A 26,934-nucleotide genomic window follows, 5' to 3' on the forward strand; every position below is an offset into this window, starting at 1 on the left:
AATTTTCAATCACAAACTAATCATACAATACATACTTTAAATAAAATATAGCATAAAAATGTTTGGTCGTTTTATTAGACAATATTCTACATCAAAAAATATAATCAATGTAAATATATATATATGAACTTCAAAAAAAGTTATATTAATTTAATTTTATTTGTTTTTTTTTTTTTTTTCTTTTTTTTTTTTTTTTTTTTTTTCTTTTTTATTTAATGTATATTTATTAATAATAAATAAAATAAAAAATATATATATATAGGTTAATGAATTAATTGTTGAAAAAACTAAAACACCATTTCAAAAATATACAGATAAAACTAAATTAGTATTTGGTAAACAATTTTCAGATCATATGATTGAAGTACAATGGACAAAAGAGGAAGGTTGGGGAGTACCAAAGATTTCAGGATATCATAATTTATCAATTCCACCATCAGCATCAGTATTACATTATGCATTGGAATGTTTTGAAGGTATGAAAGCCTATAAAGATAGTAATGGAAAGATTCGTTTATTTAGACCAGATCAAAATATGAATCGTTTCTTAAACTCTGCAAAGAGAATTTGTTTACCAGAGTTCAATAAGGAGGCAGTTATTGAGTTGATTAAAAAGTTATGTGTTTTGGATAAGGATTGGATTCCAGAGGGTAAGGGCTACTCTTTGTATTTACGTCCAACTTTAATTGCCACTCAAAATAGTTTAGGTGTTGGTGCATCCAATTCCGCCTTGATGTTTGTCATTGCCTCACCAGTTGGTCCATACTATCCAGAGGGTTTCAAACCAGTGAAATTGATCGCCGACGATCAATATGTCAGAGCATGGGCTGGCGGTTCCGGTGCTTTCAAATTGGGTTCAAATTACGCTCCAACCATTTTCCCACAATTGGAGGCTGCAAAGAAGGGTTTCTCTCAAGTACTTTGGTTATTAAATGACTATGTCACTGAAGTCGGTACTATGAATATGTTTGTCTTTTGGAATAACGCTCAAGGTGAGAAAGAATTGATCACTCCACCACTCGGTGATGGTACCATCCTTCCAGGTGTCACTCGTGATAGTATCCTTAAATTAACTCAACAATGGGGTGAATTCAAAATCACTGAAAAGAATTTCACAATGACTGAATTAGCAAAAGCCATCAAAGAAGGTAGAGTATTTGAAGCTTTCGGTGCTGGTACTGCCGCCATCGTCTCTCCAATTGAATCAATCTCTTACAAAGGTGAAAATTATAGTATCCCAATTGATGCTTCTTTAAATTGTGGTCCATTAACAAAGAGAATTAGTGATTCAATCATGGCAATTCAATATGGTGAAACCAATTCTGATTGGTCTGTCATTGTTGATTAAAATTTTTTTTTTTTTTTTCTTTTTTTACTTTTCTAATAATAAAATAAAAAAAATAAAATTAAAAAATAATAATAATAATAATAATAATAATAAATTAATAATAAAAAATCCATGTATTTAAATTATTAATATAATATTTTATTTACAATTTTTATTTATTTATTTATTTACTTAATTAATTACTGAAATATTTGTTAATGATGTTGATTTTTTAATTATTGCTATTTTCTTTTTAACATTTTTTCTAATTAATGGATTTGGATTTTTATATTTTTTCCAAATAATTAATGAAGCAATAAATGTTGAAAATAGAACAATTGAATTAACTAAATAAGCGGCACCAGGGAAATAAATGGTATTGCCAGATGTAAATTCTCTATAGATATTTGATGCTGCTAAAGATCCTAGGAAACCAGCTAAGGAACCGATGGCACGTGATCCAGTTAGAATTGAACCTTTAATTTCGGGTGGGGTTGCTCTTGAGATTACACTTTGAAGTAGGTATAGTATATTTGGTACAAATGCTGCTACGATACCACTACCAATCCATATCCATTGATTATATGCAAATCCATAAGAGACATGAGTTAATGCACCAACTAGAAATCCAACTGATATTAGTTTCCTTTCAGAGTAACGTTTCAAAAGTATTGGTATTAAAATTAAACTCCAAATTATCATTAAAATACCAACACCACCCATGTAGAAACTGTTATAAGTGCCATCCCAATTATAAACCAATTCATTGTGATAGTAGTAGGTTGTGAATACGTCTTGTTCAGTATACGAGATTGAAGTGTATAGAATAATGACGAATGCGACATACCCATTGGCACTGAAAATCAGTTTAATTAATTTGAAAGGATTTGACGAGGATTTAGTTTGACGGATTTTATGATTCTCTTTGGCAATTGTTAAACTCTCTTTTAGGAATGGAATTATGAATAGAGAACATGCAACCAAACCACATCCAATATAAAGTGATGACATTGAAAGATGGTCAAGTTGTTGTTGTGGAGTTTCATGAAATGTTGAAGCCACTGATATAACCGGACCAAGGACCACGCCCAAGCCCAACGAAACCCCTATCAATGAGTAGAGGTAGGGTACGGCATGTTCTTCGGAAATATCGGCAATGTAGGAGTACACCGCTGCCAATGCCACATTATAAGTGCCCGCAATACTATGCACAACATAATAATAATAAAGATTATTGGTCCTAATGGTGACATAACAAGACACCATATCCAGTATAACCATAATAGTTCCATAGTAAAACATTAATTTTCTACCAAATTTATCGGACAAAACTCCACCCAACGCGCCGAAACAAAACATGGAAATGTATGGTATGGAATCTGAAAATGATTTATAATAGGTGGCTTTGGTTTGGATGTCTTTCTCATCTGGAAAATTGATTCTAACATAATTTAAAAATACATTTGGAATGAATAGAGAGTATATTAAACTACCCATAATCATAAATGTAAACATTAATAAAACCAGTACTAAATCTTTCTTATATTTATGTTCCAAGAATGGAGCAATCGCTGATTTCTTTGGACCATTTCCAATTGGTAATTGATGTTCTTGTGCTCCATCAATATCATCTTCATTGATTTTTCCAAAATCTTGAACACTTTGACTAACATTAATTTTTGATGATACCAATAATGGACTAATATCTTTATCGTCAATATTGGCTAAATCTTCCAATAATCCAATTAAACTCTCTTTTCCAACTGATGATTCACTATCACTATATTCATTTACACTATAATCATGTGAACTTGGATTTGAATAACTACCATTACCTTCATTAATTATTGAAGGATTATTATTTTCATATTCCATAAATTAATTTTACAAATTTTTTTTTCAAGTCAAGATTTTTTTTTTTTTTTGGATTTTTTTTTTTATTTTTTTATTTTTTTATTTTTTTATTATTATATTTATATTAAAAATAGATTTATTTATGAAAACATGTTATGAAAATAAATAAATAAAAAAAATAATAAAAGTATTTAAAAAAAAAAAAATAATAATAATATTGATAAAAATGAAGGTGGTATTACAGATGGAACTTGTATGTGAAAATAAAAAAAAAAAAATAAAAAAATAAAAAAAATGAAAATATGAAAAAAAATTAAAATAAAAATTTAACACTGGTAAAATTTTTATTTTTTTTTGACACTGTCAGTGTGTCAGTTATTTTGACTTTTGGTTTTATTTTTTTTTAAAAAAAAAAAAAAAAAAAAAAAAAACAAATGGTTTTGTTGATGCTTTCATGTCGATGATTTTAAAATATCTGGATTCACTTCTATTATTATAATAATAGTTTTATTTTTATATTTCCAAGATTTTTCATTTTAAATTTTTTTTTTTTATTTTTTTTTTTATTTCAGCAAAAGCGACTGATTGCTAAAAAAAATAATTTTCGAATGAAATTTATTTGTTCAAGTTGAATTATTGATTGAAAATTCTAATTATAATAAATGGATCCTAAGCATTGTACAATTATGAAAAAAATAAAAAAAATAAAAAAATCAAATAAATGAAAAAATAAAAACAAAGAATTATTTTTAGAATTTTTTTATTTTTTTTTTTTTTATTTTACAAATATGCAAGTATTTTTATTTCTTTTTTTTTGGCGTTATTTTAATTTCAAAATCGGTTATCTCGATCATTTCATTAACTGACACTATAAACTTTAAATTTTACAACATCTAAAAAAATTATAATTTAATCATGATTTTATTTTTTATTTTATTTTTTTGGTTTTTGGTTTTGGTTTTGATTTTGGTTTTGATTTTGGTTTTGGTTTTGGTTTTGATTTTGGTTTTGGTTTTGGTTTTGATTTTGATTTTGGTTTTTGATTTTGGTTTTGGTTTTAGTTTTAGTTTTGGTTTTAGTTTTGGTTTTGGTTTTGGTTTTGGTTTTGGTTTTGGTTTTGGTTTTGGTTTTTTTCTTTTTTTTTTTTTTTTGTTCAGTTGGTTAGTTGTGATGATCACAAAAATAAACAACAACGTTATTTTTTTTTTTTTTTTAATGGGTTTTGTTGTTTGGAAATGATAAATAAATTTGTTTTTAAAGTAAATTGGTACAATATATTATTGGTTATTAAATTAACTCCATTACATATAGATAAAATACTAAATATTCAATATTAATTCCACTGTATTGGAAAACCTGTAACTACAGGCTTGTCATCCATTACATTTCTTTGTATCTTTGATAAATCTGGTGTCTCTGGTGGATTCTAAAAAATAAAAAAAATAAAAAAATAAAAAAAATAAAAAATTGAAAATGTTAGTTGTTTCTTTAATTTTCTTTTTTTTTTTTTTTTTTTTTTTTTTTTTTTTTCTTTGGTTTTTTTTTTAGTTCAATTTTTAAAGTAAAAAAAAAGAAAAGAAAAAAAAAAAAAATTATATAGGTGTTGGTTAATTGATAATTATTAAACTCTAAAATAACATACATCTTTAAGTTCTTGTTCAAAATAGTCATTATTTACATAATAACCAACCCTAATGAAATCTTCACCTTTATATGCACAAATTAAAAAAACAACAGTAACACCTAATAAATCATCCTTTGGAATTTTATTTGCATCTGGTGGATCAACTTCAAAAACAAATTGATTTTGACCAACTGCGACTGGTCCTAATAAAATACTATCTAATACTTGATCATTCTTTTCATTATCTGCTGATCCTACATATATTACCTTCCATTCTAAATCTAATGTTTTGTTATTTATATAATATATAAATATTTGATAAAATATTAATATATTGTTAGTATATTGATTTGGTTATTGATAATGTTTTTTTTTTTTTATCCATACAAATAAAAAAGAAAAATAAAAAAAAAAAAAGAAGTTATATACACATATATTGAAAATTAAAAAAAGAAAAAGAAAAAATAAAAAAAAAAAAGAAATTATAAACTTACCTTCTTTTATTGGACTAACGCATTCAAACGATATATCAAATATAAATGGACTATTAAATGACGAGGGATTATTATGAATTAATACTTGTGTTAACCTGATGTGACTCATATTGTTGTGTTTATATTATATTTTATTATTTTTTTATATTATGTGTGTTTGGTGGGCGGGTAAATAAATGAAATGAAAAAAAAAAAAAAAAAAATTTAAAAAATTTAAATTTGGTGGGAAAAAAAAAAAAAAAAAAAAAAAAAAAAAAGGCGCGCCAAATAGAGTTTAACAATAACTTTTTTTTTTTTTTTTTTTAAAAAAAATATTATTTTTATAATTGGATATTTAATAATAATATCTATAGTTTTTTAAATTCTATATTCACTAAATATTTAAAAAAGGAATAATAAAATAATAACAAAAAAAAAAAAAAAAAAAATCCAAAACATTTTTTTTTTTTTTTTTTTTTATTTTTTTCATCATTTTTCATTTTATTTTTTTTCTTAGAAAAAAAAATTATTTCTTATAACTGTTTCAAATAAAACTAAATCAATTTTTTTATTTTTTTATTTTATTTATTTTTTATTTATTCACTCATTTATTTATTATTTATATATTTATTTTTATGATTAAATCGGACTTAAATTTTATTTATCAAACCACTATTAAATATAGATAATAAAAAAAATAATAATAAAAAATAAAAAGGATAATCTTTTTTTTTTTGTTTTTTTAGTAAACAAATATGTTTTTTTTTATTTATTTTGTTTATTTGGAGATTAGTTTGGAATAAACAGTTATTAGTAGAAAAAAAAAAAATAAAAATAAAAATAAAAAAAATAAAAAAAAAAAAAAAATAAAAAATAAAATAAAATAAAAAAAAAAAAAAAAAATAAAAAAAACGAAAGAGCCAATTTTTTTTTTTTTTTTTTTTTCTTTTCTTTTCTCTACTTCCTTTTTTTTTTTTTTTTTTTAAATATTTGAAAAAAAGAGAGAAAAATTGAATTAAATAAATAAATAAAAAAATGGCACCACCAAATAAATCATCAAATAGAAATAAAAGTAATAATAATAATAATAAAAATAAAGTTAAAAGTAAAAAAAGTAAAAGATCAATAGATGAAACACCAGAAGCATTAGATTTAGATCAAGCAGCAATTAGTAAATCAATTGTATATAAAAGAGGTGATTGTAATAAAGGTATAAAGAAATTAGTTAAAGAGTTTAGACAGGTAATGGAGCCATATACAGCAACTAAACTCCAAGAGACATCAGACAATACCACCAAAGATTTTGTAAACATTGCAGCACATTACGGTGTTTCACATTTGGTTGGTTTCAGTTCAACCGATATCGGTAGTTATATGGCAATGGCAAGATTACCAAAAGGTCCAACTACAACCTTCAAAATCCAAGAATACTCTTTCCAAAGAGATGTCGCAAAGGCTAAAATTCGTCCAACTAGTTTTGAAAAATCTTATCTCAATTCACCTTTAGTAGTTTTAAATGGTTTCACTAGAGGTACACCACATTTAGAAATGGTTCAAAATATGGTTCAAAGTTTATTCCCATCAATTAATGTTTATACTGTATGTTTTTTTTTAAAAAAAAAAAAAAAAATTTAAAAATTAAAAATTTTATTAACTTTTTTTTTTTTTTTTTAATTATATAGTTGAAATTATCAACATGCAAAAGAGTTGTTTTATTCAATTATAATAAAGAAACTGATAATGTTGAATTTAGACATTATGCTATCAAGTAAGTCTTCTTTATAATAATAGTTAATAATTATTATAATATTAATATAAAATTTTTTATTTTTTATTTTTTTTTTTATTTATTTTTTAGAGTTTCAAATGTTGGAGTTAATCGTAGTATTAAAAGAATTATTCAATCAAAGATACCAGATATTTCAAATTTAGGAGATATTAGTGATTATGTTATGAATGGATTGGGTGCAACAGAGAGTGATTATGAAGATGCAAATGATGGTCAAGTTGAGTTGAGTTCAAAGATGATCAATTCAAAAGCAAAGAATATAAAATTGGAACGTAAGGGATTGGATATTAATACCACTCAAAAGAGAGCAATCAAACTGGAAGAAATCGGACCACGTATGAATCTTTCTTTGTTAAAGGTTGAAGATGATCTTTACAAGGGTGAAGTACTCTACCATCAATACATTAAAAAGAGTGATATCGAGAAAGAAGAAGCTAAACTTCGTAGAGATGAAGCTAAAATCGAAAAAGAACGTAGAAGAAAAGATCAAGAAGCAAATGTCGATAAGAAAATAAAAGAAAAAGAAAGAAAAAGAAAATATTTAGATCAAGGTAATGAAGATAAACATTCTGATGATGATGATGAAGAATGGTATAGAAAAGAAGTTGGTGAAAATCCTGATGAAAGTAAGTTTTTAAAAATAATAGATATTCATTAAAAAAAAAAAAGAAAAAAAATTTAAAAATAGAAATATTCTATTTTTATTTTATTTTAAAAAATTTTTTTTTTTTTTTTTTTTTATTACACATTACTAATTTTTACTATTTTTTTTTATAGCATTTAAAAATAATAGAAAATCTAGATCTACAGGTGGAGGACGTCCAAACAAAAAATTCAAATCAAAGAAATAAATAAATAAAAAAAAAAATATAAAAAAAAAATAAAAAAATAAAAAAATAAAAAGTAAAAATATAAAAAAATATTATTTGTAAATCTTGTCTTTTTTTATTATTATTATTATTTTTTTATATTGGTTAAAATAAAATTTTTAATTTTTTTGAATTTACTTGGTTTTTCAATTTTGTTTGCACAAGTAAAATATTTTTATTATTGTTTTAATTTTTTTTATTTTTTGTTGATATATGATGAATATTATCTTCATAACTAGCGGTGTTAAAATGTTCAAATAACAATACCAACATATACATTTTCAAAAATAAAAAAAATTATAAATTTCAAAGGTAGTTACACCAAATATAAATAATAATAAAAATAATTTATTTACATAAACACACTAAAATTAGTGTTAAAATCAATAAAAAAAACAATAATAATGATAATAATAATAAATTTCATACAAAATTTTGGTATTGTTATTTTCAATTAATGCAATAAAATATTTATTTTTATTTTTTTTTTTTTTATTTTTTTTTTTTTTTTGGGATCAATAATAAAAAATAATCCTCAACAACCCCCATTTGCACAAAAACAGTCTTATTTTGGATTTTTTTTTTTTTTATTTTTTAATTTATTTATTTTCTATTTTCTTTTTATTTTTATTTTTTTTTTTATTTTTTATTTTTTTTTATTTTTTTTATTTTTTATTTTTTTTTTTTTACTATATTAAAAAATTCAAATAAAAAAAAATCAAAAATAAAAATCTTTTTTTTTTTTCATTTTTTAATAATAAAATAAAATAGATTTTTTTCCACACTGTTGATTAATCACTTATTTTATATAAAAATAAAAAAATAATAATATTTACTATTATTACTAATTGTATTGTTAAAGTGTTTTTTTTTTTATTATTATTAAAATAAATTTTCTTTTTTTTTTTTGTTCTGTTTTGTTTTTTTTACATATACAATAACTATAAAAAAAAATTTTTTTTTTTTTTTTTTTTTACTAAATTGGTAATTTTAGAAAGTATTAATAATTAATTTTTTATTTTTTCCTTTTTTTTTTTTTTTTTTTTTTTTTTTTTTTATGTGGTATAATTTTCACACCCACACAAAAATTATTATTTTAAATTAAAAAGAAAAAAAAAAAAAATTAAAATTAAAAAACGAAATTCTTATTGTGTTTTATCTTTAATTGTGTTAATATTCATAGATAAATAATAATTTTAAAACAATAAATAATTATATAAATAATATCTATTAAAAATAAAAATAAAAATAAAAATAAAAATAAAAATAAAAATAAAAACAATTAAAAAAAAAAAAAAAAACAAAAAAAAAAAATAAATAAATAAATAAATAAATTAATAAATAAATAAATAAATAAATAAAAAAATAAATAATATAAGAAATGACACTTTCAATTGCCAAACCGTTTGTTTCAATTTTTAAAAAAGGAAAATCTAAAAAGAGTGAACATGATGATATCAATGGAAATTCTCACCACCATCATGATAGTAATTATATAAAATCGAAACACCACGGTGACATTGAACAAAATTCAAATTATTTAACTGTAAATCACAAACAAAAATCATATACTGATAATGATAAAATTGAAGAGACATATACTGTATTGGTAAGTTAATAAATTTAAGTATTTAAATTTTTAAAAATAGTTGCTAATTCTAAAATAATTTTTCATTTTTATATTTTTTTTATTTTATTTTAAAAGTATCAAGTTTATGATGAAAATTCATGTAGAGGTGCCAGTCCACAATTAAAATATGAAGAAAGAGTTTTAAAGATAAATGAAGAGGGTGTATTTTTATTTGAACAAGAAAAGTTGGTTTGCCATTGGGGATTCTCATTAATTAAAGAATTTTCATTGGATGAAAATTGGACTGACTGGATAGTAATATTAAGAGATTCAACAAAACATTATTTTAAATCTTATGAAGTAAGTAATTTATTATTATTATTTTTATTTTTTAAAATTTAAAAAAACTATTAACATATCTTATTAATAATTTAAATTATTATTTTATAGAGTATTCAAATCCATTTAAAGATAAATGATATAATAAGGAAATTAGTTAGTCAAATTCCATCTTCATCTTCTTCATCTTTCTAAGAAAATAAGAAAGAAAAAAAAAAAAAAAAAAAAAAAAATTATTATGGACCTTTTTTTTTTTTTTTTTTTTTTTTTATATTTTGTAAATAGTAAATAGTATTTGTTTTTTTTTTTTTTCTTATAAGTTTTATTTTTGTTTTTTTATTTTATTTTTAGTATAAGGTCATTTGTAAATAGTAGTAAATCAAAAAATTAAATTAGACATTAATAAAGATTAGAATTTATTTTTAAATCATAGTTTTATTAGTTTTTTTTTATTTTAAAATTATTATTATTATCAGTTTAAAATTTATTGAACTTTTTTAATATTACTTTTTTTTTGAGATTGTTGAGGTTGTGCTGATGGTGGTATTGTTGATCGTTGTTGTTGTTGTCTTTGTTGTGACGGTGGAAGGAAAACTGATTTACCACCCCATATCTTTTGATTAATTGCCCTACCTATGATATAAAGAGAAACACCGAAACAAGAGGAAGAGAAAATGAAAATAATTTTTGAATGAATTGGAATTACAGCTAAAATTGGATAAACCCAAAAATTTAAATGAAAACGTGTATAAGCAATGATACCAATATAAAAGAGAATAAAAGATACTAAATATGATACATCTTGTTTTAAATCCGATGTAATTGGCACAATCTCAGAGATTGGTGATGATCTTTCTTTGAATTTTCTTAATGTATTTGGGTCTGGATGGTATTGATGATTTACAATCAATGTTTCAATTACAATTAAAATACCTGGTAATGTATGATGTAAATGATTTAAATAAGATGGAAACCATGAATCTAATGCTTTTCCAAATATTAATTCCCTATCATAATGATAAATTCCCCAAAATAATGATGTTATTACAATTCCAATTGGGAATATAATTGATCTAAATATTAAATCTCTAACTCTTAAAAATAAATAATAATATGGTGTATTCTTTTTTGCTTTAAAAATATTTAATAAATCTACAATACTTGATGTACCAAAAAAGAAAATTAAGAAAAACTAATAAATTAAATAAATTAAATAAATTAGTATAAGATTTAATGATTTGAAAAAAAAAAAAAAAAAAAAAAAACTACTTACTTGACCCCATAATGTTAAAAAACATAACATAATAAGAGGATCTGTACGACCTGCAACACCACCATTTGATACAAATAAACTATAAAATTTTGCCATACCAATTGATGTTAATACAAAAAATGGACAATGGAATAAGAATAATAATGAATCTTTTAACATTTTTTAATTATACAAAATAAATAAAATAAAAAATAATAATTAAAACTATCTTCTGTATTATTTTTTTATTTATTTTTTTTTAATTTAATGGGAGGTAAGATCAATAATAAAAAAAAAGACAATTGTGATCACAAACTATTTTTATTATTTTTATTTTTTTTTTTATTTTTATTTTTTTTTTTTTCAAAAAATAAAAAAAAAAAAAAAATTAAAAACAAAGATTTCATTTCATTTGTAAAAATTCATAAAATTAACAAAAAACAGTGCCCCCAATCTTCAACAACACATACATACACATTTGTTATTATTTTTATTATAATAAATTACAACTGTATTACAATAATAAAATAATATATAAAAAAATAAAATGGCACGTAATGAAGAGAAAGCAAAATCTATGTTAAATAGATACCTTCAATTAAAGGGAACAGAATCAAAACAAGAAGAAAGAAGACCTTACCTATCAAATGAATGCGATTCATTGGTAGATGCAGAGAAATGGAGACGTCAAATTTTAAAAGAAATTACAAGAGGAATCACTGAAATCCAAAATTGTAATTATCATATACCACCCACCCCACCCACCATCACACCCATTTCTATTTATATCACTATCTCCCCATCTTACCATAATTATAATTTCACCACACACATACACACACACACATATATATAGTATATTATTAATATTATTAACATTTTATTTTTATTTATTTTTAATTTAATTATATATATATATTAGCTGCACTTGATGAATATAAAATTAGAGATTTAAATGATCATATAAATAAATTAGTTAGAGAGAAAGGACATTGGGAAAGAAGAATATTACAATTGGGTGGACCAAATCATAGAGCATTAGCACCAAAATTATTTGATGCAGATGGTAAAGAACCATTGGGAACAGGTACATATAGATACTATGGTGAAGCAAAGAATTTACCAGGTGTTGCTGAATTATTTGAAAAACCAGAACAAACATTACACGGTACAGAAAAAAAAACAAGACAAGATCTATATAAATATATTGACTCTGATTACTATGGTTATAGGGATGATGAAGATGGTAAATTGGAAGAAATTGAAAGAGAATATGAAAAATATGCAATTGAACAAAATGTTGAAAATTGGAAAAAACAACAAAGAGATAAATTTCAAATTAATACTAATAGATTTAACAATAATAATATTAAAAATAGCATTGCTATTAATAAAAATACAGAAAATAAAGATGAAATTAATATAGATGATGATGAAGAAAATGATGATAATAATAATAATAATAATAATAATAATACAGAAAATACAGAAAATATAGAAAATATTCAAGAAGAAGAAGAAAAAGAAGATATTAAATTTAAATCATATGTATCATTACCATCAACATCACAAATTGAAACTATACTTTTAGAAAAAAGAAAAGAAGAATTAAGAAAACGATACACCCAAAATTAAACAAATAAATGTACATAAAATAATAATATTTTTTAAAATCACCTTTTTATTTGGATTTTATTTTAATTTATTATTATTTATTATTTATTATTATTTTGATAGTATTAATTTTAAACAGTTTCATAAATTTTTCTTAATTGTTCAGTATTTGTTGGTAGGAAAGTAATTGGACATTTACTATGTTCATTTACATATCCAAATATACAAGGATAACAAAATACAAAACCACTACCACAAATTGTTGGATTTGTTCTTTCTTTAAGACATAATGGACATAATCTCTTATCTCTTGGAATTTCTAATCCACCTGGTGCTCTCTATTTTTAAAAATAATAATAATAATAATAAATCTTGATTAGTATAAAATAAAAAAAAAAGAAATCTATTTTAAATTTATTTTTTATTACCTTTGAAGGAGTTGGAGGTGTTGGAATTGGTAAAGTTGGAGCAGATATTCTATTTTCACTATACCACCATTCTAATGATTTAAATATGAAAACTGATAATGGTAAAATATATTTTGAATAATCTAAAATCGAATCTAAAATTGAAACTAATCTAACAAAGAAACTTGAACCTGGCCAATCCCTAACAAAATTAATTCTATCCCTTCTTCTATTTGATATTACAACTCTATGTGATTCCTATAAATATTTTAAATTTTAAATATTAATTAAATTGAAAAATAAATAAATAAATAATAAAAATAAACTTACAATATCTTTATGATTTAATCTTTTTAATTGTATATTTTGAAAATGAAAGAATGGTGTATAATAATTTGTATATTCATAGAGATATAATAATTGATAAATAAAGAAAAGTGCTTCATAGATTGCACTTATGAATGGATAAACTTTTAAGAATATTGTTTTTAATTTTTTTAATGTTTTTGAACCTTTTAAAAATCTGATTAAAATTAAAAATTTAATCTTTAATTTCTTATTGTTATTGTTACTATTATTATTTCCATTGACAATTGTTTGTTGTTGTTGAATCTGTTCTTCAAGTTGTTGAATTTGGTCATTAATATTATCATTATTATTATTATTGTTATCTGATGACACTAAACCAAGTTCTGCTAATGGATCAGATTCTTTTTTATAATATTCATCTAATTTACCTTTAAAATAAGGTATGAGTACTAAATATATTAATGATTCTTTTCTATCGCTATCTTGAATCATTGTATTTAAATCATCTTTAGCTTGTTGTGATGATGATGCTGCTGCTCTATTTCTACGTATCATTGCAAATGATTTCTTTAAAATTTGACTTTTTGTATATGTTTCTGGTCCTTGTCCTGCATTTGATGGTGTTACTACTAATCTTTTCAATAATGAAAATAATGTATCACCATCACCATTTGCATTATTATTTCTTGGTTTAATTCTTTTTAAATTATAAAAATTCTCTGAAAATGATCCCTCTAAAAATAATTAAATAAATGAATAAATAAATAATAAATATATATTGCAATTAAATAAATTTGGATGATGTGAATTATAAATAATGAAAAAAAAAAAAAAAAGATAATTACCATAATATTTTAAATAATGATATTCTAGTAATAATAATAATGAATAAAAACATTCATCATAATAATTAACAATATATCTAAATTTAGGATTTCTTTGAGAAAGTACAGTGAATATATACTTTAATGCAGGTTTGAAAGAAGGCATCATTTGATGTTGATTTAACATTTCAAAAAATGATGGCCTATTTGGATCGTGACCATTATCAAAGTTGAACATAAACATTTTTTTTTTTTTTTTTTATATATGTTTATTATTCTAACTCTTTATATATTATAATTTGATTTTTGTTTCTGTTACTATTAATTATTACATATATTTGTAATTCTCAAATGAAGAAGAGAAATTAAATGAATAAGTAAAAAATTTCAATTTTTTTTTTTTTTTTTTTTGAATTTTAAATTTTTTTTTTTTTTTTTTTTTTTTTAATTAATTAAAATACAATTTATTTATTATAATTATTTAATAAATTATTAATTTCATTTTGAACTTTATTTTTTGTAATTTCATAATCATCATTTGTTTTAAAAACTAAATTTGCATACTTTTCTCTTTCTTCATTTGTTAATTGAGAATCAATTCTTTTGCAAGCATCAACTTCTGATAGATTATTCCTAGTTTTTAATCTTTCTATTGCAACTTCTCTTGGAACTTGGGTTACCCAAATAAGATCTACCATTTCATTGAAACCAGCTTCAATTAAAACAGCAGCTTCTAATACAACTATTTTATCATTTGGACATGTTGTTTCAATCTCTTTAAATTCATTCAATATTAGTTCTTTCATTTCTGGCCAAACTATATTTGTTAATTGTTTCATTTTTAATGGATCTGAAAATACTATTGGTCCTAATTTAGATCTATCAATTGATTGATCATTTTGATTGATAATATCTTGACCAAATTCTTGAATTATTTTATTATAGGATGGCCTACCTTTTTGATAAACCATATGTCCAAATTTATCTGCATCAATACATTTTATATTCATTTCTTTTAAATATCCTAATATTGTTGATTTACCAGATGCAATACCACCTGTTAATCCAATTTTTATTAATTTTGACATTTTCTTTTTATTGGTTTTCTATATTCCTATATTCCAAAAAAATAAAAAAAAATAAAAAAAATAAAAAAAATTATAAAAACTTTTTCTTGTTTTAATTTCACCATTTTTTTTTTTTTTTTTTTTTAATTTTAAATTTTTTTTTAATTTTTTTTTATTTTTTTTTGGTGATGATCCCCTTTTAATTTAATTTTAAAAAAAAAATAAAAAAATAAAAAAAATAAAAAAAAAAAAGTTTCATTTTTTTTTTTTTATTAATACACAAATAATATACAAATAATAATGTCAGAGAATGAAGGATGGTGTACAATTGAAAGTGACCCAGGTGTATTCACAGAATTAATTACAAAAATTGGTGTGAAAGATATTCAAGTTGAAGAATTATATACATTAGACTCATCAGAATATGATAGATTAAAGTAATATTAATAAAATATTTATTTATTTTTTTTTTTTAAAAAATTTTATTTCTTTTTTTTTATCATTTTATTATATTTCTAACAAAATTTATAATTTTTTTTTTTTATTTTGTTTTTTTATTTTATTTTTTTATATTTAATCAAATTAATTTATATATAGACCAGTATTAGGATTAATATTTTTATTTAAATGGGAAAAAGAAGAAGAGAATAGAACAATTTCTGATAATGAAAATATATTCTTTGCAAATCAAGTCATTCAAAATGCATGTGCAACTCAAGCTATCCTTTCAGTTTTATTAAATTCTGAAGGTATTGAATTGGGTGAAGAATTATCAAATTTTAAATCATTTGTTGGTGATTTTCCACCAATGGTATAGTATCAATTTAAATTATTATTATTATTTTAAAATTATTATTTATTAATTCATTAATTTATTATTTTTTTTTATTTTTTTTTAAATTAGATGAAAGGTGAAGCAATTGGTAATAGTGAATTAATTAAAGAAACTCATAATAGTTTTACAGTTCAAGACCCATTTATATTTTCAAAGAAAAAGAATAGAAAACCATCAGATGCATTCCATTTTATAAGTTTTATACCATTCCAAGGTAAAGTTTATGAGTTGGATGGTTTAAAAAAAGGTCCATATTGTTTAGGTGATTGTACCCCTGATAATTGGTTAGAGATTGCCACTCCATTCATTCAAAAAAGAATGGAAAAATATAGTCAAGGTGAAATTAGATTCAATTTAATGGCTGTAATTAAAAATAGACAAACTACATTACAAGAAAAGATTTTAACTTTAGAAAAGAAAAAAAATGATCTTGAAATTAAATTATCTGAACTTAATAGTGGTAGTGGTGGTGATAATAAAGAGGAATCTGGTGGTGCAACACCAACAACAAAAGAAGATTTAAATTTTATGATAAATGTTGTAAATAATGATATAGAAGAAGCAAATAATGAAATTTTAATGGAACAAGAGAAATTTAGAAATTGGAAAGATGAAAATATTAGAAGAAAACATAATTTCACTCCATTAATCTTAAATTTAATTAAAGGTTTAGCTGAAAAAGATAATCTCCAACCATTAATTCAAAAAGCAAAAGATCAAATCTCTCAAAAACAACAACAACATAAATAAATTAAATTAAATCATAAATTAAAATAAAAAAATCTTTTATTTATTATTTTTATTTTTCTTTTTTTTTTCCAATTTTTTTTTTAAGTCTTAATATTTTTTTATTTTTTTATTTTTATTTTTAAATTCAGTTTTAAAAAAAAAAAAAATAAAAAAAAAAAATGGAATGTAAATACAAATTAACAGATTGTTTAATTGGGCATAGTAGTGAAGTAACATCATTATCAATAACACCAGATCCACAACTTAATACTAGCTCAATAAATTATTTTGTTTCAGGATCAAAGGATGGTACAGTAATAATTTGGAAATCAACCATGTTAGAAAATAATATACCAAATACTACTCTTTATAGGGTATTAAAAGGTCATTCAGATGTTGTTCAAAAGGTTGCAATTACAAATGATCAAAAATTTGTCATATCTGGGTCATGGGATTGTAATGTTTGTATTTGGGATATTCAAAGTGGTGAATGTATTAAAACCATTAAACATCAATCACAAGTAATCGATATATCATATCAACGGGCTGATGTTGATTATATTTCATCAATTCAAAGCAATGGTATGGTAATGATTTGGAAATTATTTTCAAAAATTGAAGAACCAACATTTCATAAATCATTTCATAATGATAATAATATTAATAATAATAATAATGGTAATAGATTAAATTGTTGTTTATTAGGATATCATCCAACACTTTGTACAGCTGGGAGTGATAATAAAATTTTTAATTGTTTAAATGAATTCAATGAAGAATTAAAATCAGTAAAATATAATAAACCAAAAAATTTAAAAAGAAAGATACCTCAATTTTTCAAACATAAAGGTGGGAAAATAAATTGTATTACTTTTTCACCAGATTATTCAATATTAGCATCGGGTTGTAGTGATGGTGAATTATATTTATATAGTTTTAATGAACCCCATTTTGATCATTTAATGCATTTCAAGACTGATAATCAAATAAATAATATAACTTTTAATCCATTAAAATATTGGTGTACAGCTGCAAATGATAATAATATAATAATATGGGATTTGGAAAGTAAAGATGTAATTGTAAATATTATTATCGATGATTTAGGCTATGATATCAATAATGAAAATAAAAATGAAATCATTTCAAAATATAAAGAGAATTGGAGAGATTTAGAATATCACAAAACTCAATTAAATTTAAAAAAAGATCAAGGAATTCTTGATAAACCTTTTATTCGTTCGCTTTCAATTTGTTGGTTAAATGGTGACATTTTTTATGTGGCTTGTGATGATGGTACAATAAGAGAGTATACTTTAAAACAATAAAAATAAAATAAAAAAATTAATTTTAAAAAAAGTTATTTTTAGATTTTGATTTGTTTTTTTTTTTTTTTTTTTTAATTTTTGATTTTTTTTTTTTTTTTTTCAAGAGTATGGAGACTCGTTTCGAAAATAATCAATATTGATATAATTAAATGATTATTTTATATTCATTAAATGACTGTTTATTTGAGCATAATTATGAAGTTACATCATTGGCAACAAATGGTATACGTTATTTAATATCAGGATCAAAAGATTGTACAGTTAAAGTTTGGATTGTTGAAAGTGATAAACCAACGACTCTATATAGAACATTAATAGGTCACTCAAGTATTATTCAAGATGTGGCAATAACTCAAGATGAAAAATATGTTATTTCAGGTTCATGGGATGGTAATGTTTGCATTTGGGATATTGAAAGTGGTCAATGTATTAAAACTATAAAACATCAATCACAAATTATGAAAGTTTCATATATACATCAACAAAATGGTGATTTTATATCATCCATTACAAATGATGGCACAGTAATGATTTGGAAATTATTTTTTAAAAAAATAAAAGATGAAAATCAAAATGAAGAAAAACAAGAAAAAGAAAAAGAAGAAGAAGAACCAAAATTTTATAAATCATATCATGAAAAAGGAATTTTCAATACTAGTTGTGCATTTTCTACATCTGAGGATATTAATCCAATTTTATGTACATCTGGAAGTGATGGAAAAATATTCAGTTGTTTTGATGAATTTAGAAATCAGTATAAATTATCAAAAAGTGATGAATTCGAAGAAACCATTAGAAACCATGTCAATGATGATGATGGTAATAATAATGATAAAAATGTAAAAATTTGGAAACATGATAGTGATGGTATTATAAATTATCTATTATTTTCACCTGCAAATCTTTTTATATCATCAGGTTGTAGCGAAGGAATTGTTTGTCTTTGGAGATACGATGATTGTAATGAATTTATAAAATTAAATTGTAATAGTCCAGTTAATAGTTTTAGTTATAATCCTGCTATGCTTTTATGTGCAACTGCGAGTGATGATAATATTTTAATATGGGATTTAGAAAAAAAAAAAATTTTAACAACAATTGTAATTGATGATTTCGACAGTCAACTTATCAATAATGATGAAAATAAAGATGAAATAATTTTAAAAGTTAAGAATCTTCAAAGATATAAAGAATCTTATAAAGCTCAATTAAAATATCATCAAAAAAATAGTGATAAACCATTAATTCGTTCATTATCAATAGTTTGGTTTTCTTATGATATTATTTTTGTAGCATGTGATGATAACACTATTAGAAGATATAAAATAAATAATATTTACGAAAATTAATTATTAATTTTTGTTTTTTTCAATTTAACACAAAGATTTTATAATTATAGAAACTTATTAATAAAATGTAAATTTGCGAATATTGATTTATTGTACAAAATCCAAAAAATAAAAAATAGGCTTTTATTTAATTTTTTTTTTTTTTTTTTTAATTTTTTCCTTTAATTAATTTGATTATTGAGATAAGGGATTACATTTTGATTAAACCATTGATCAGTGAATTGTAAATGATTACCAGGGCATGATATTTTAATTAATCTACCTTCATTATCTAATTGTTGAATACCAATCCAATCTTCAATGTATAAATCTGTTTTTTCCATTGGTAAGATAATATTATCTTGACCTGGTTGATAATAACCAAATAATTCAGATTCTCTTGGAACTACAATTGTATCTGCTAAAAATTCACCCAATATAAAATTATTTACACTTAATAAATTATCCTTATATGTTTGATTCTTTTCAGAACGAACATTATTAATATCTGCTAAAAATACTGATTTTTCAACATATTCATCATAATTAAATGGATCTTGCCAATATTCTATAACAATTTATAATAAATATTTATTTATTAATTAAATTATTTCATTGAAAAAATAATGTAAAATAAAGATTTATTATTATAAAAACTTACCACCAGGTACTAAAGTATTCTGAACATATTTTTCATAAACACCTAATTCAACCAAATCATCAGCTATTTTACATAATGTTGAATTTAATGCAGTACATCTTGGTAATGAACTAACACCTTGATGTTGACCACCTAATGAAATTAAATTATAAACTGGTGGATCATTACAACGTTCAACATATCCTCTAAGAAATTGACCACCTTGTGATAAACCTTTTTTTTTTTTTTTTTTTTTTTAATAAAATTAATAAATTTTATCTTTTTATTTTTATTTTTATTTTTATTTTTTCATTTTATTTTTTTGAAAAATACATACCAACAGCATTAAATCCAGATGTCAAATTTGTATCTTCTTTTAACATTTTACAAACTATTTCAAGTTGTTCATTAACATTTTTAAAGAAAGAATTAAAAGAATCTTCTGCAATACTATCACCAATTGCAATATTTTTAACATAAACACCAGGTAATTGATTCTCTATCAATTCTTTTAATTTACCCATTGTAAGTGGATCTAAACCTGAATCACCAAGCCCATGCCATAATACAACTGGTCTAATATTTTCACTATTTGAATTTTGAATTAAATAACAATTTATTATTAAAATAATAAAAAATAATATTTTCATTTTTTTTAATTTTTTTAGATTAAATTATAAAAAAAAAAAAAAAAAAAATGATGTGTTGGAGAGAGAGAGAAAGATGATGAAAAAAATTAAAAAAAAAAAAAAAAAAAAAGAATAATCAAAAATTAAATTTAATTTGAAAAAAAAAAAAAAATTTAAGGGAATAAAAAAAAAAAATCAAGATATTTTATTATTAAAAAAAAAAAATATCTAGATTTAAATTTATTTTTTTCTTTTTATTTTTTAATAAAGAGGTAATTCAATTGATTGTTGATATTTAAAATAATTATTTGGATCATATTTTTGTTTAATTTGTTGTAATTTTTGATAATGATTTCCATAATATGCAAATTGCCAATTTGAACATTCATCATCTGGATAATTTTGATAAATTTGATTTCCAAAAATATTAAGAGATGAATTAATTTTTAATTTCCATTCTTTAAATATTTCATCATTAATTTCTTTTGTATATAAACAAATAAAAGTATAACTCCAAGTACAATCATCACCTCTGTGAATAAATGAGCAATTATCTTTTGATAACTGATTTTGAATACCACCATGATAATAAATTGTTGAACTGAAATTAGCGATTGCGTCAGGTTCTTTCATGTTATTGATTATAATAGGTGCCATTTCCATTATCTCTTTTAATGCCATTGATTTTTGGTTACTCAAATCCTTTGAGAATCTACATTTTGTAAAAGATCTTCTAGTTTTATTTGAATATGGTACACGTTCAACAATTTCTAAAAATGTTTTTTTAACTTTTTCAAAACTAATTTCAACCACCTTTACAGGTGATTTTAATAATTGTAATAATTTTTTAAATTCGTTTTCCCCCTCTTCTAAATCACCAATAAAAAAGAAAATTAATGTATTTATTATCCTTTTTGATTTAATTGTAATTCTATAATCTAAACCAATATAAACATTATTTTTCAATTTTGTAGTTTTCATATACTCATCAATGATTTCATTCGATTCAATGATTGAATCAAATGACAATTCAGCAGAGTTATGGTAATAGTGTGGTTGGATATCGTATAATTGGATTTTAAAATCCAATGCAATACCATAACTACAATGACCAGCACCCCGTAATGCCCAGAATAAATCAGAGTATTGATTTGTTGGGTTTGATTTAACCAATTTCCCATTTTCTAATAAAATAGTAATCTCTAAAATATTGTCCAATAAATAGCCATGTTTTATTGACAACGGATTTGACCCCCCACCCAACGCCAATCCACCCATGCAAACTGACGGACATGATCCACCTGGCCCGCCTAATAAATACTTTGATGTCTCTTTATAGTACTCTAAAAAAGTTACACCACATTGTACAATTGCAGTTTTATTAATTAAATCAATTTTACATTCTTTTAATCCACTCATATCTAAATTAACAGTATCATTTAAAATTGAAAAATTACAACATGAATGACCACCAGATCTAATTGATACCCTTTTTTTAATAATATTCTTTGCATAATTTAATGAATCTTTTAATTGATTTGAATTTTCAATTTTTATATAACAAATTGGTTTATTTTTAAATAATGGATTTAAAAAATTATAATATGAAATACTATTATTATTTTCATTTATTATTATTAAATTATTATTATTATTATTATTATTATTATTATTATTATAATTATCATGTTTTATTATTTCATTATTAATATTTTTATTATCTTTTTCATTATTTAATTCTATGACCTCAATCATTTTTTTTTTTTTATTTTTTTTTTTTTTTAATAATTATATTATTATTTTTTTTATTATTTTAAAGAAATTAAAATGAAAAAAAATATATTAAATTAAATTAAATAGGTTGTGAAAATAAAATTTTTGATTAAAAAAAAAAAAAAAATTTATGTGAAAACTTACAATACTTTATTTTTTTTTTTTTTTTTTTTTTTTTTTTTAACTTTAGATTCAATGAGATATTATTTCAACCAATTTTTTCAAAAAAAAAAAAATAAAAATTTCCAAAATAAAAAAAAAAATTTTTAAAAATAAACTGATTGGTGTGTGTGTTGGTTATTATTACAGTGTGTTGGTTATTAATATGGTGTTTTTTTTTTTCTTTTTTTTTTTTCAAATAATTGATCAAGATTAGAAAAAAAAATTAAAAAAAAGGTTTTTTTTTTTTTTTTTTTTTTTTTTTTTTTTGTTTTATCATATCTTTTGTTATTTTTAAAATACCATTTATTATATTTTATTATATTTTATTTTATTTTATTTTATTTTATTTTATTTTATTTTATTTTATTTTTTCCAATCAAAAAAAAAAAAATTTAATAATGATAAGTGACAGATGGAATGAAAAATAATGGACGGTAATATTTAATTTGGAAAGCGAGGGATTGGAAGAAGAGTAAGACTATAATTGATGACATACCCATAAAGAATAATAAACCCTTACTTTTTGATGAAAAATTTGTATAATTTGGTAAAATATCTGAAAGGAATACAAAAATAAGAGTAATTGCAATAGCTATTTATTATTTTTTATTAATTTTGGATTTTTTTTAATTTAATAATTAGTATTGAATTATAATTTGGAAAGTAATAAAAAAAAATTAAAAAATAAAAAAAATTAAAAAAAAGGATACATACTTGAAACACCCATGATCATACCCTCTGAAACAGTTTGACTTCTTGAACCTCTTGAGAAGTAGTTATAAGTTTGTTGACGATGATCAAACTCATAAAAGTTTGGTTTATGAATAAAGTCATAGAAAATACCCATAATAACGCATGCGAATAATAACTATTTTATAAATATAATTTGAAAATAAACTTTGTGTTAAAATATTTGTTGAATTTGGAAAATATCATTCTCCCCCCAAAAAAAAAAAAAAAAAAAGTGAAAAAATAAAAAAAATATAAAAAAAAAATACATACAATTGTTAAGAAATACCAAAACATTGGACTTTTTCTTTTTCTATAGGCAGTAATAAGGAATCTAACTGATGCTAAAAATACAACAAAGCTTAAAATTTGAACTGAATATTTTTCATAAAATGTTTTAACTGGTTCAATCTAAAGGATATATATATTTTTATTTTTAAAAAAAATGTTAATGATTATTATTAAATGTATATATATATGATATAAATTAAATAAATAAATACTCTAATCTTTGAATGACTATAAATGAAATCAGAGATTGATTGAGAAGAGGTTTGTTCGAAACCTGTGTAGGCATAACCTTTTTGAGTGATTGGTTTTGATCCACTTGGTATGAATAATAAATGTGGAATTGTATTTAAACCAATTGTTTGGAATACTTCCATATTATAATCGACTTCCAAAATAACGATAAAAATTGGTTTCTCCAAAAATCCTGCTGAATTTAAATATGGTTCATATGAAAGTGAGAATGATTCAATTTGATTCTTTAATTGACTTTAATAAATTAAAAATAATAATAATAATAATAATAATAATAATAATAATAATAATAATAATAATAATAATAATAAATGTTTTATTAGTATTTATTAATTTGAAGAATGTATATAATATGTATGAATGAATGAATGAATAGGGGGTATTGTGACACATACACACAACCACTACAACCATATTTTGGATTAGAAGATGTGAAAAGAGCTAATAAATCATATGGTCTATTTTGAGCGGTAACGAATTTCTTTGAATCTAAATTTGATTTGAATTCAACTACACCACCTGCTTTCTTTGCTCTATCGTATAAATCATTCAATAGTTTCTTTTCGCTTGATGTTAATGGTTTTTGGTTGGTTGTTGATGGTGCACCATATGTTAAACAAAAACTACCAATTATAACAACAAATAATAAAAGTAATATTGTTGAAACTTTTGATGATTTCATCATTTTGTTTTTTATTACTATTATCAGTGATCTTCTAAAATAAAATTAAAAAAAATAAAAAAAAAATTAAATTAAAAAAAATAAAAAAAAATGAAATTTTTTTTTTTTTTTTTTTTCATTTTATTTTTAATTTTTTTTTTGTTTTTTTAATTTTATTTTTGTTTTATCTTTGATTTATCATCAATTTGATATTGTGTTTTAATATTTTACTTTTATTGAATATTATTTAATATTTTTTATAAAAAAAAAAATAAATAAATAAATAAATAAAAAAAAATAAATAAAAAAAAAATAAATAATCAAAAGTGAAAATTTAATATTAATAAAATTTTATTAAAAAAAAAAAAAAAAAAAAAAAAAAGAAATTTAATAGAATAAAAATTAGAAATTTAATATAGCTTAAAGCTCGGATGATTTAATCATATATCCAAATTTAAATAATTTTTTCAATATTTCCCATGTTGTCATTAAAATTTAAATAAAGGAAATCTTGGCAACACATTTTTTTTTTCATTTTTTTTTTTTTTTTTTTTTTTAATTTTTTTTTTTTTTTTTGTCATTTTTTTTTTTTATCATTTTTTTTTATATAAATAGAAATATGATCACCTTTGTTGAAAATAAAAATAGTAGTGTTGATAATATAAATACAAATAATAATAATAGTAGTAGTAATAATAATAATAACAACAATAATAATAATAGTCGCTCTTTATTCAGGAATTTAATAATATTGTTGTTTCTCTTAACATTTTTAAATTTAATTTTATTAAAAAAAATAGATTTAAATTATAAAGATAGTGATATATTCTATAGTAATAATAATAATAATAATAATAAAGGGACCACCCAAAAATTTAATATAGATAGTTTAGGTATTAAATTAACAAATTTAGATAATTTACATAATACAGCAAATAGTATTGTAATTAATAAAATGGATAAAACAACTCAAACCACCACATCACAATCATTAAACGATAATGATAATATTAATAAAAATGTAATGAATAAGCGTGTTTATTGGCCAAATGTATATCAAAGAATTAGTAACAACAACAACAACAACAATAATAATAATAATAATTATAATAATGATGAAAATGATGATAATAGTAATAATAATAACTATGTTGAAAAAATTGAATGGAATAAATGTATATTATCATTGATGGGTATTGATTCAATTAATAAATCAATTGGATACTCATTTATAGAATTAGATATTGAAGATGGTAAATTAATTTTAACTTCTGATACTAATCAAGATGAACCACGTGTAAATAGTGGTGGAGATGAACCAACAACAACAACAACAACCTCATCATCATCATCATCATCAGATTTCTTTACTTCATCAATTAATAGAAAAAGAGTTATAATGGCACATGCAAAAAGTTGTCCATTTCATGAATTAGAATTATCAAATTCAATAATACATAAAGATTTACAAATTGAAAAATTCTATCCACCTGTTAAAGTTGGTGTATCAGTATTGGTTGAAGATAGTTATAATAGGATATTGTTAACTAAAAGATCAGAATCCTTAAGAATATTTCCAGGTATTTGGGTACTACCTGGTGGTCATATGGAAATTGGTGAAAATTTCATACAGACAGGTTTACGTGAACTAAATGAAGAAACTGGTATTACCATTGACATGATTGATACAAAAACTTTACAAGTTATTGGTATATTTGAAAGTTCATATCCAAATTTATTACCAGTTGATAAATTACCAATTGATCATCACATAGTTGTATTTATATATGTTAAATTAGCATTACCAACAAATAATAATAATAATAATAATAATAAAGTAATAATAAAATTACAAGAATCAGAAGTTCAATTAGCAGCATGGACACCAAAATCATTATTATTAAAATTATTAGAAGGTACACATCCAGAATTTGATCTATATCCAACAGATACATATCATCATCAATCTCATAAAAATACTTTAAATTCTGCTTCTTTTGCACCAACTAAAGATATTGAATTAATTCTTCCAATTGGTAAAGAGAATGATCCACACTATCAAGATTTAACAAATGATAAAATTAAAGATATCTTTTTTAAAGGCACTGATAATATTGCAACTGGTACAATTTATATTTTAAAACAATATCTAAGAGAAGAAGAAGAAGAAGAATTATTAAAAAATAATAAATAAATAATAAATTAATAAATATATAATTTTTTTTATTTTTTTTATTTTTTTATTTTTTTTATTTTTTT

The 26,934-nt window shown here is 21.5% G+C and overlaps 16 protein-coding genes across 16 annotated transcripts; 8 read left to right on the top strand and 8 right to left on the bottom strand.

The window, feature by feature from the left end:
- Positions 1–58: 58 nt before the first annotated feature.
- On the top strand, positions 59–1,348 carry bcaA (branched-chain amino acid aminotransferase; the record flags this gene model as incomplete). The annotated part of the gene is made up of 2 exons (XM_633004.1): positions 59–109; positions 263–1,348. The coding sequence occupies 2 exons, from the start codon at positions 59–61 to the stop codon at positions 1,346–1,348; spliced, it is 1,137 nt and encodes a 378-aa protein (XP_638096.1).
- A 171-nt stretch (positions 1,349–1,519) lies between these two features.
- On the bottom strand, positions 1,520–3,202 carry DDB_G0285511 (hypothetical protein; the record flags this gene model as incomplete). Its single annotated transcript, XM_633005.1, has 1 exon — positions 1,520–3,202. One exon carries the CDS (start codon positions 3,200–3,202, stop codon positions 1,520–1,522), a length of 1,683 nt encoding a protein of 560 aa, XP_638097.1.
- A 1,312-nt stretch (positions 3,203–4,514) lies between these two features.
- On the bottom strand, positions 4,515–5,408 carry asf1 (anti-silencing protein 1; the record flags this gene model as incomplete). Its single annotated transcript, XM_633006.1, has 3 exons — positions 4,515–4,607; positions 4,824–5,086; positions 5,300–5,408. 3 exons carry the CDS (start codon positions 5,406–5,408, stop codon positions 4,515–4,517), a joined length of 465 nt encoding a protein of 154 aa, XP_638098.1.
- A 905-nt stretch (positions 5,409–6,313) lies between these two features.
- ppan (brix domain-containing protein) lies at positions 6,314–7,918 on the top strand (the record flags this gene model as incomplete). The annotated part of the gene is made up of 4 exons (XM_633007.1): positions 6,314–6,877; positions 6,961–7,046; positions 7,137–7,693; positions 7,845–7,918. 4 exons carry the CDS (start codon positions 6,314–6,316, stop codon positions 7,916–7,918), a joined length of 1,281 nt encoding a protein of 426 aa, XP_638099.1.
- A 1,399-nt stretch (positions 7,919–9,317) lies between these two features.
- DDB_G0285517 (hypothetical protein) lies at positions 9,318–10,040 on the top strand (the record flags this gene model as incomplete). Its single annotated transcript, XM_633008.1, has 3 exons — positions 9,318–9,545; positions 9,642–9,866; positions 9,957–10,040. The coding sequence occupies 3 exons, from the start codon at positions 9,318–9,320 to the stop codon at positions 10,038–10,040; spliced, it is 537 nt and encodes a 178-aa protein (XP_638100.1).
- A 289-nt stretch (positions 10,041–10,329) lies between these two features.
- Positions 10,330–11,277, bottom strand: DDB_G0285519 (hypothetical protein; the record flags this gene model as incomplete). Its single annotated transcript, XM_633009.1, has 2 exons — positions 10,330–11,037; positions 11,119–11,277. 2 exons carry the CDS (start codon positions 11,275–11,277, stop codon positions 10,330–10,332), a joined length of 867 nt encoding a protein of 288 aa, XP_638101.1.
- Positions 11,278–11,644: 367 nt separating this feature from the next.
- isy1 (ISY1-like protein) lies at positions 11,645–12,732 on the top strand (the record flags this gene model as incomplete). Its single annotated transcript, XM_633010.1, has 2 exons — positions 11,645–11,831; positions 12,020–12,732. 2 exons carry the CDS (start codon positions 11,645–11,647, stop codon positions 12,730–12,732), a joined length of 900 nt encoding a protein of 299 aa, XP_638102.1.
- Positions 12,733–12,842: 110 nt separating this feature from the next.
- pex12 (RING zinc finger-containing protein) lies at positions 12,843–14,495 on the bottom strand (the record flags this gene model as incomplete). The annotated part of the gene is made up of 4 exons (XM_633011.1): positions 12,843–13,049; positions 13,140–13,376; positions 13,449–14,161; positions 14,273–14,495. The coding sequence occupies 4 exons, from the start codon at positions 14,493–14,495 to the stop codon at positions 12,843–12,845; spliced, it is 1,380 nt and encodes a 459-aa protein (XP_638103.1).
- A 220-nt stretch (positions 14,496–14,715) lies between these two features.
- Positions 14,716–15,339, bottom strand: DDB_G0285525 (dephospho-CoA kinase; the record flags this gene model as incomplete). Its single annotated transcript, XM_633012.1, has 1 exon — positions 14,716–15,339. The coding sequence occupies one exon, from the start codon at positions 15,337–15,339 to the stop codon at positions 14,716–14,718; it is 624 nt and encodes a 207-aa protein (XP_638104.1).
- Positions 15,340–15,618: 279 nt separating this feature from the next.
- uch2 (peptidase C12 family protein) lies at positions 15,619–16,903 on the top strand (the record flags this gene model as incomplete). The annotated part of the gene is made up of 3 exons (XM_633013.1): positions 15,619–15,755; positions 15,916–16,129; positions 16,223–16,903. The coding sequence occupies 3 exons, from the start codon at positions 15,619–15,621 to the stop codon at positions 16,901–16,903; spliced, it is 1,032 nt and encodes a 343-aa protein (XP_638105.1).
- A 158-nt stretch (positions 16,904–17,061) lies between these two features.
- Positions 17,062–18,210, top strand: DDB_G0285529 (hypothetical protein; the record flags this gene model as incomplete). The annotated part of the gene is made up of 1 exon (XM_633014.1): positions 17,062–18,210. The coding sequence occupies one exon, from the start codon at positions 17,062–17,064 to the stop codon at positions 18,208–18,210; it is 1,149 nt and encodes a 382-aa protein (XP_638106.1).
- A 149-nt stretch (positions 18,211–18,359) lies between these two features.
- Positions 18,360–19,559, top strand: DDB_G0285531 (hypothetical protein; the record flags this gene model as incomplete). Its single annotated transcript, XM_633015.1, has 1 exon — positions 18,360–19,559. One exon carries the CDS (start codon positions 18,360–18,362, stop codon positions 19,557–19,559), a length of 1,200 nt encoding a protein of 399 aa, XP_638107.1.
- A 161-nt stretch (positions 19,560–19,720) lies between these two features.
- ppt1 (palmitoyl-protein thioesterase 1) lies at positions 19,721–20,828 on the bottom strand (the record flags this gene model as incomplete). The annotated part of the gene is made up of 3 exons (XM_633016.1): positions 19,721–20,106; positions 20,200–20,412; positions 20,516–20,828. 3 exons carry the CDS (start codon positions 20,826–20,828, stop codon positions 19,721–19,723), a joined length of 912 nt encoding a protein of 303 aa, XP_638108.1.
- Positions 20,829–21,068: 240 nt separating this feature from the next.
- DDB_G0285535 (hypothetical protein) lies at positions 21,069–22,562 on the bottom strand (the record flags this gene model as incomplete). The annotated part of the gene is made up of 1 exon (XM_633017.1): positions 21,069–22,562. One exon carries the CDS (start codon positions 22,560–22,562, stop codon positions 21,069–21,071), a length of 1,494 nt encoding a protein of 497 aa, XP_638109.1.
- Positions 22,563–23,134: 572 nt separating this feature from the next.
- On the bottom strand, positions 23,135–24,699 carry ost3 (dolichyl-diphosphooligosaccharide-protein glycotransferase; the record flags this gene model as incomplete). The annotated part of the gene is made up of 5 exons (XM_633018.1): positions 23,135–23,334; positions 23,457–23,610; positions 23,745–23,882; positions 23,975–24,248; positions 24,410–24,699. The coding sequence occupies 5 exons, from the start codon at positions 24,697–24,699 to the stop codon at positions 23,135–23,137; spliced, it is 1,056 nt and encodes a 351-aa protein (XP_638110.1).
- Positions 24,700–25,294: 595 nt separating this feature from the next.
- Positions 25,295–26,869, top strand: DDB_G0285539 (NUDIX hydrolase family protein; the record flags this gene model as incomplete). Its single annotated transcript, XM_633019.1, has 1 exon — positions 25,295–26,869. The coding sequence occupies one exon, from the start codon at positions 25,295–25,297 to the stop codon at positions 26,867–26,869; it is 1,575 nt and encodes a 524-aa protein (XP_638111.1).
- Positions 26,870–26,934: the final 65 nt, after the last annotated feature.

Source organism: Dictyostelium discoideum (assembly GCF_000004695.1).
Source record: "Dictyostelium discoideum AX4 chromosome 4 chromosome, whole genome shotgun sequence".
Lineage (NCBI taxonomy): Eukaryota > Evosea > Eumycetozoa > Dictyosteliales > Dictyosteliaceae > Dictyostelium > Dictyostelium discoideum.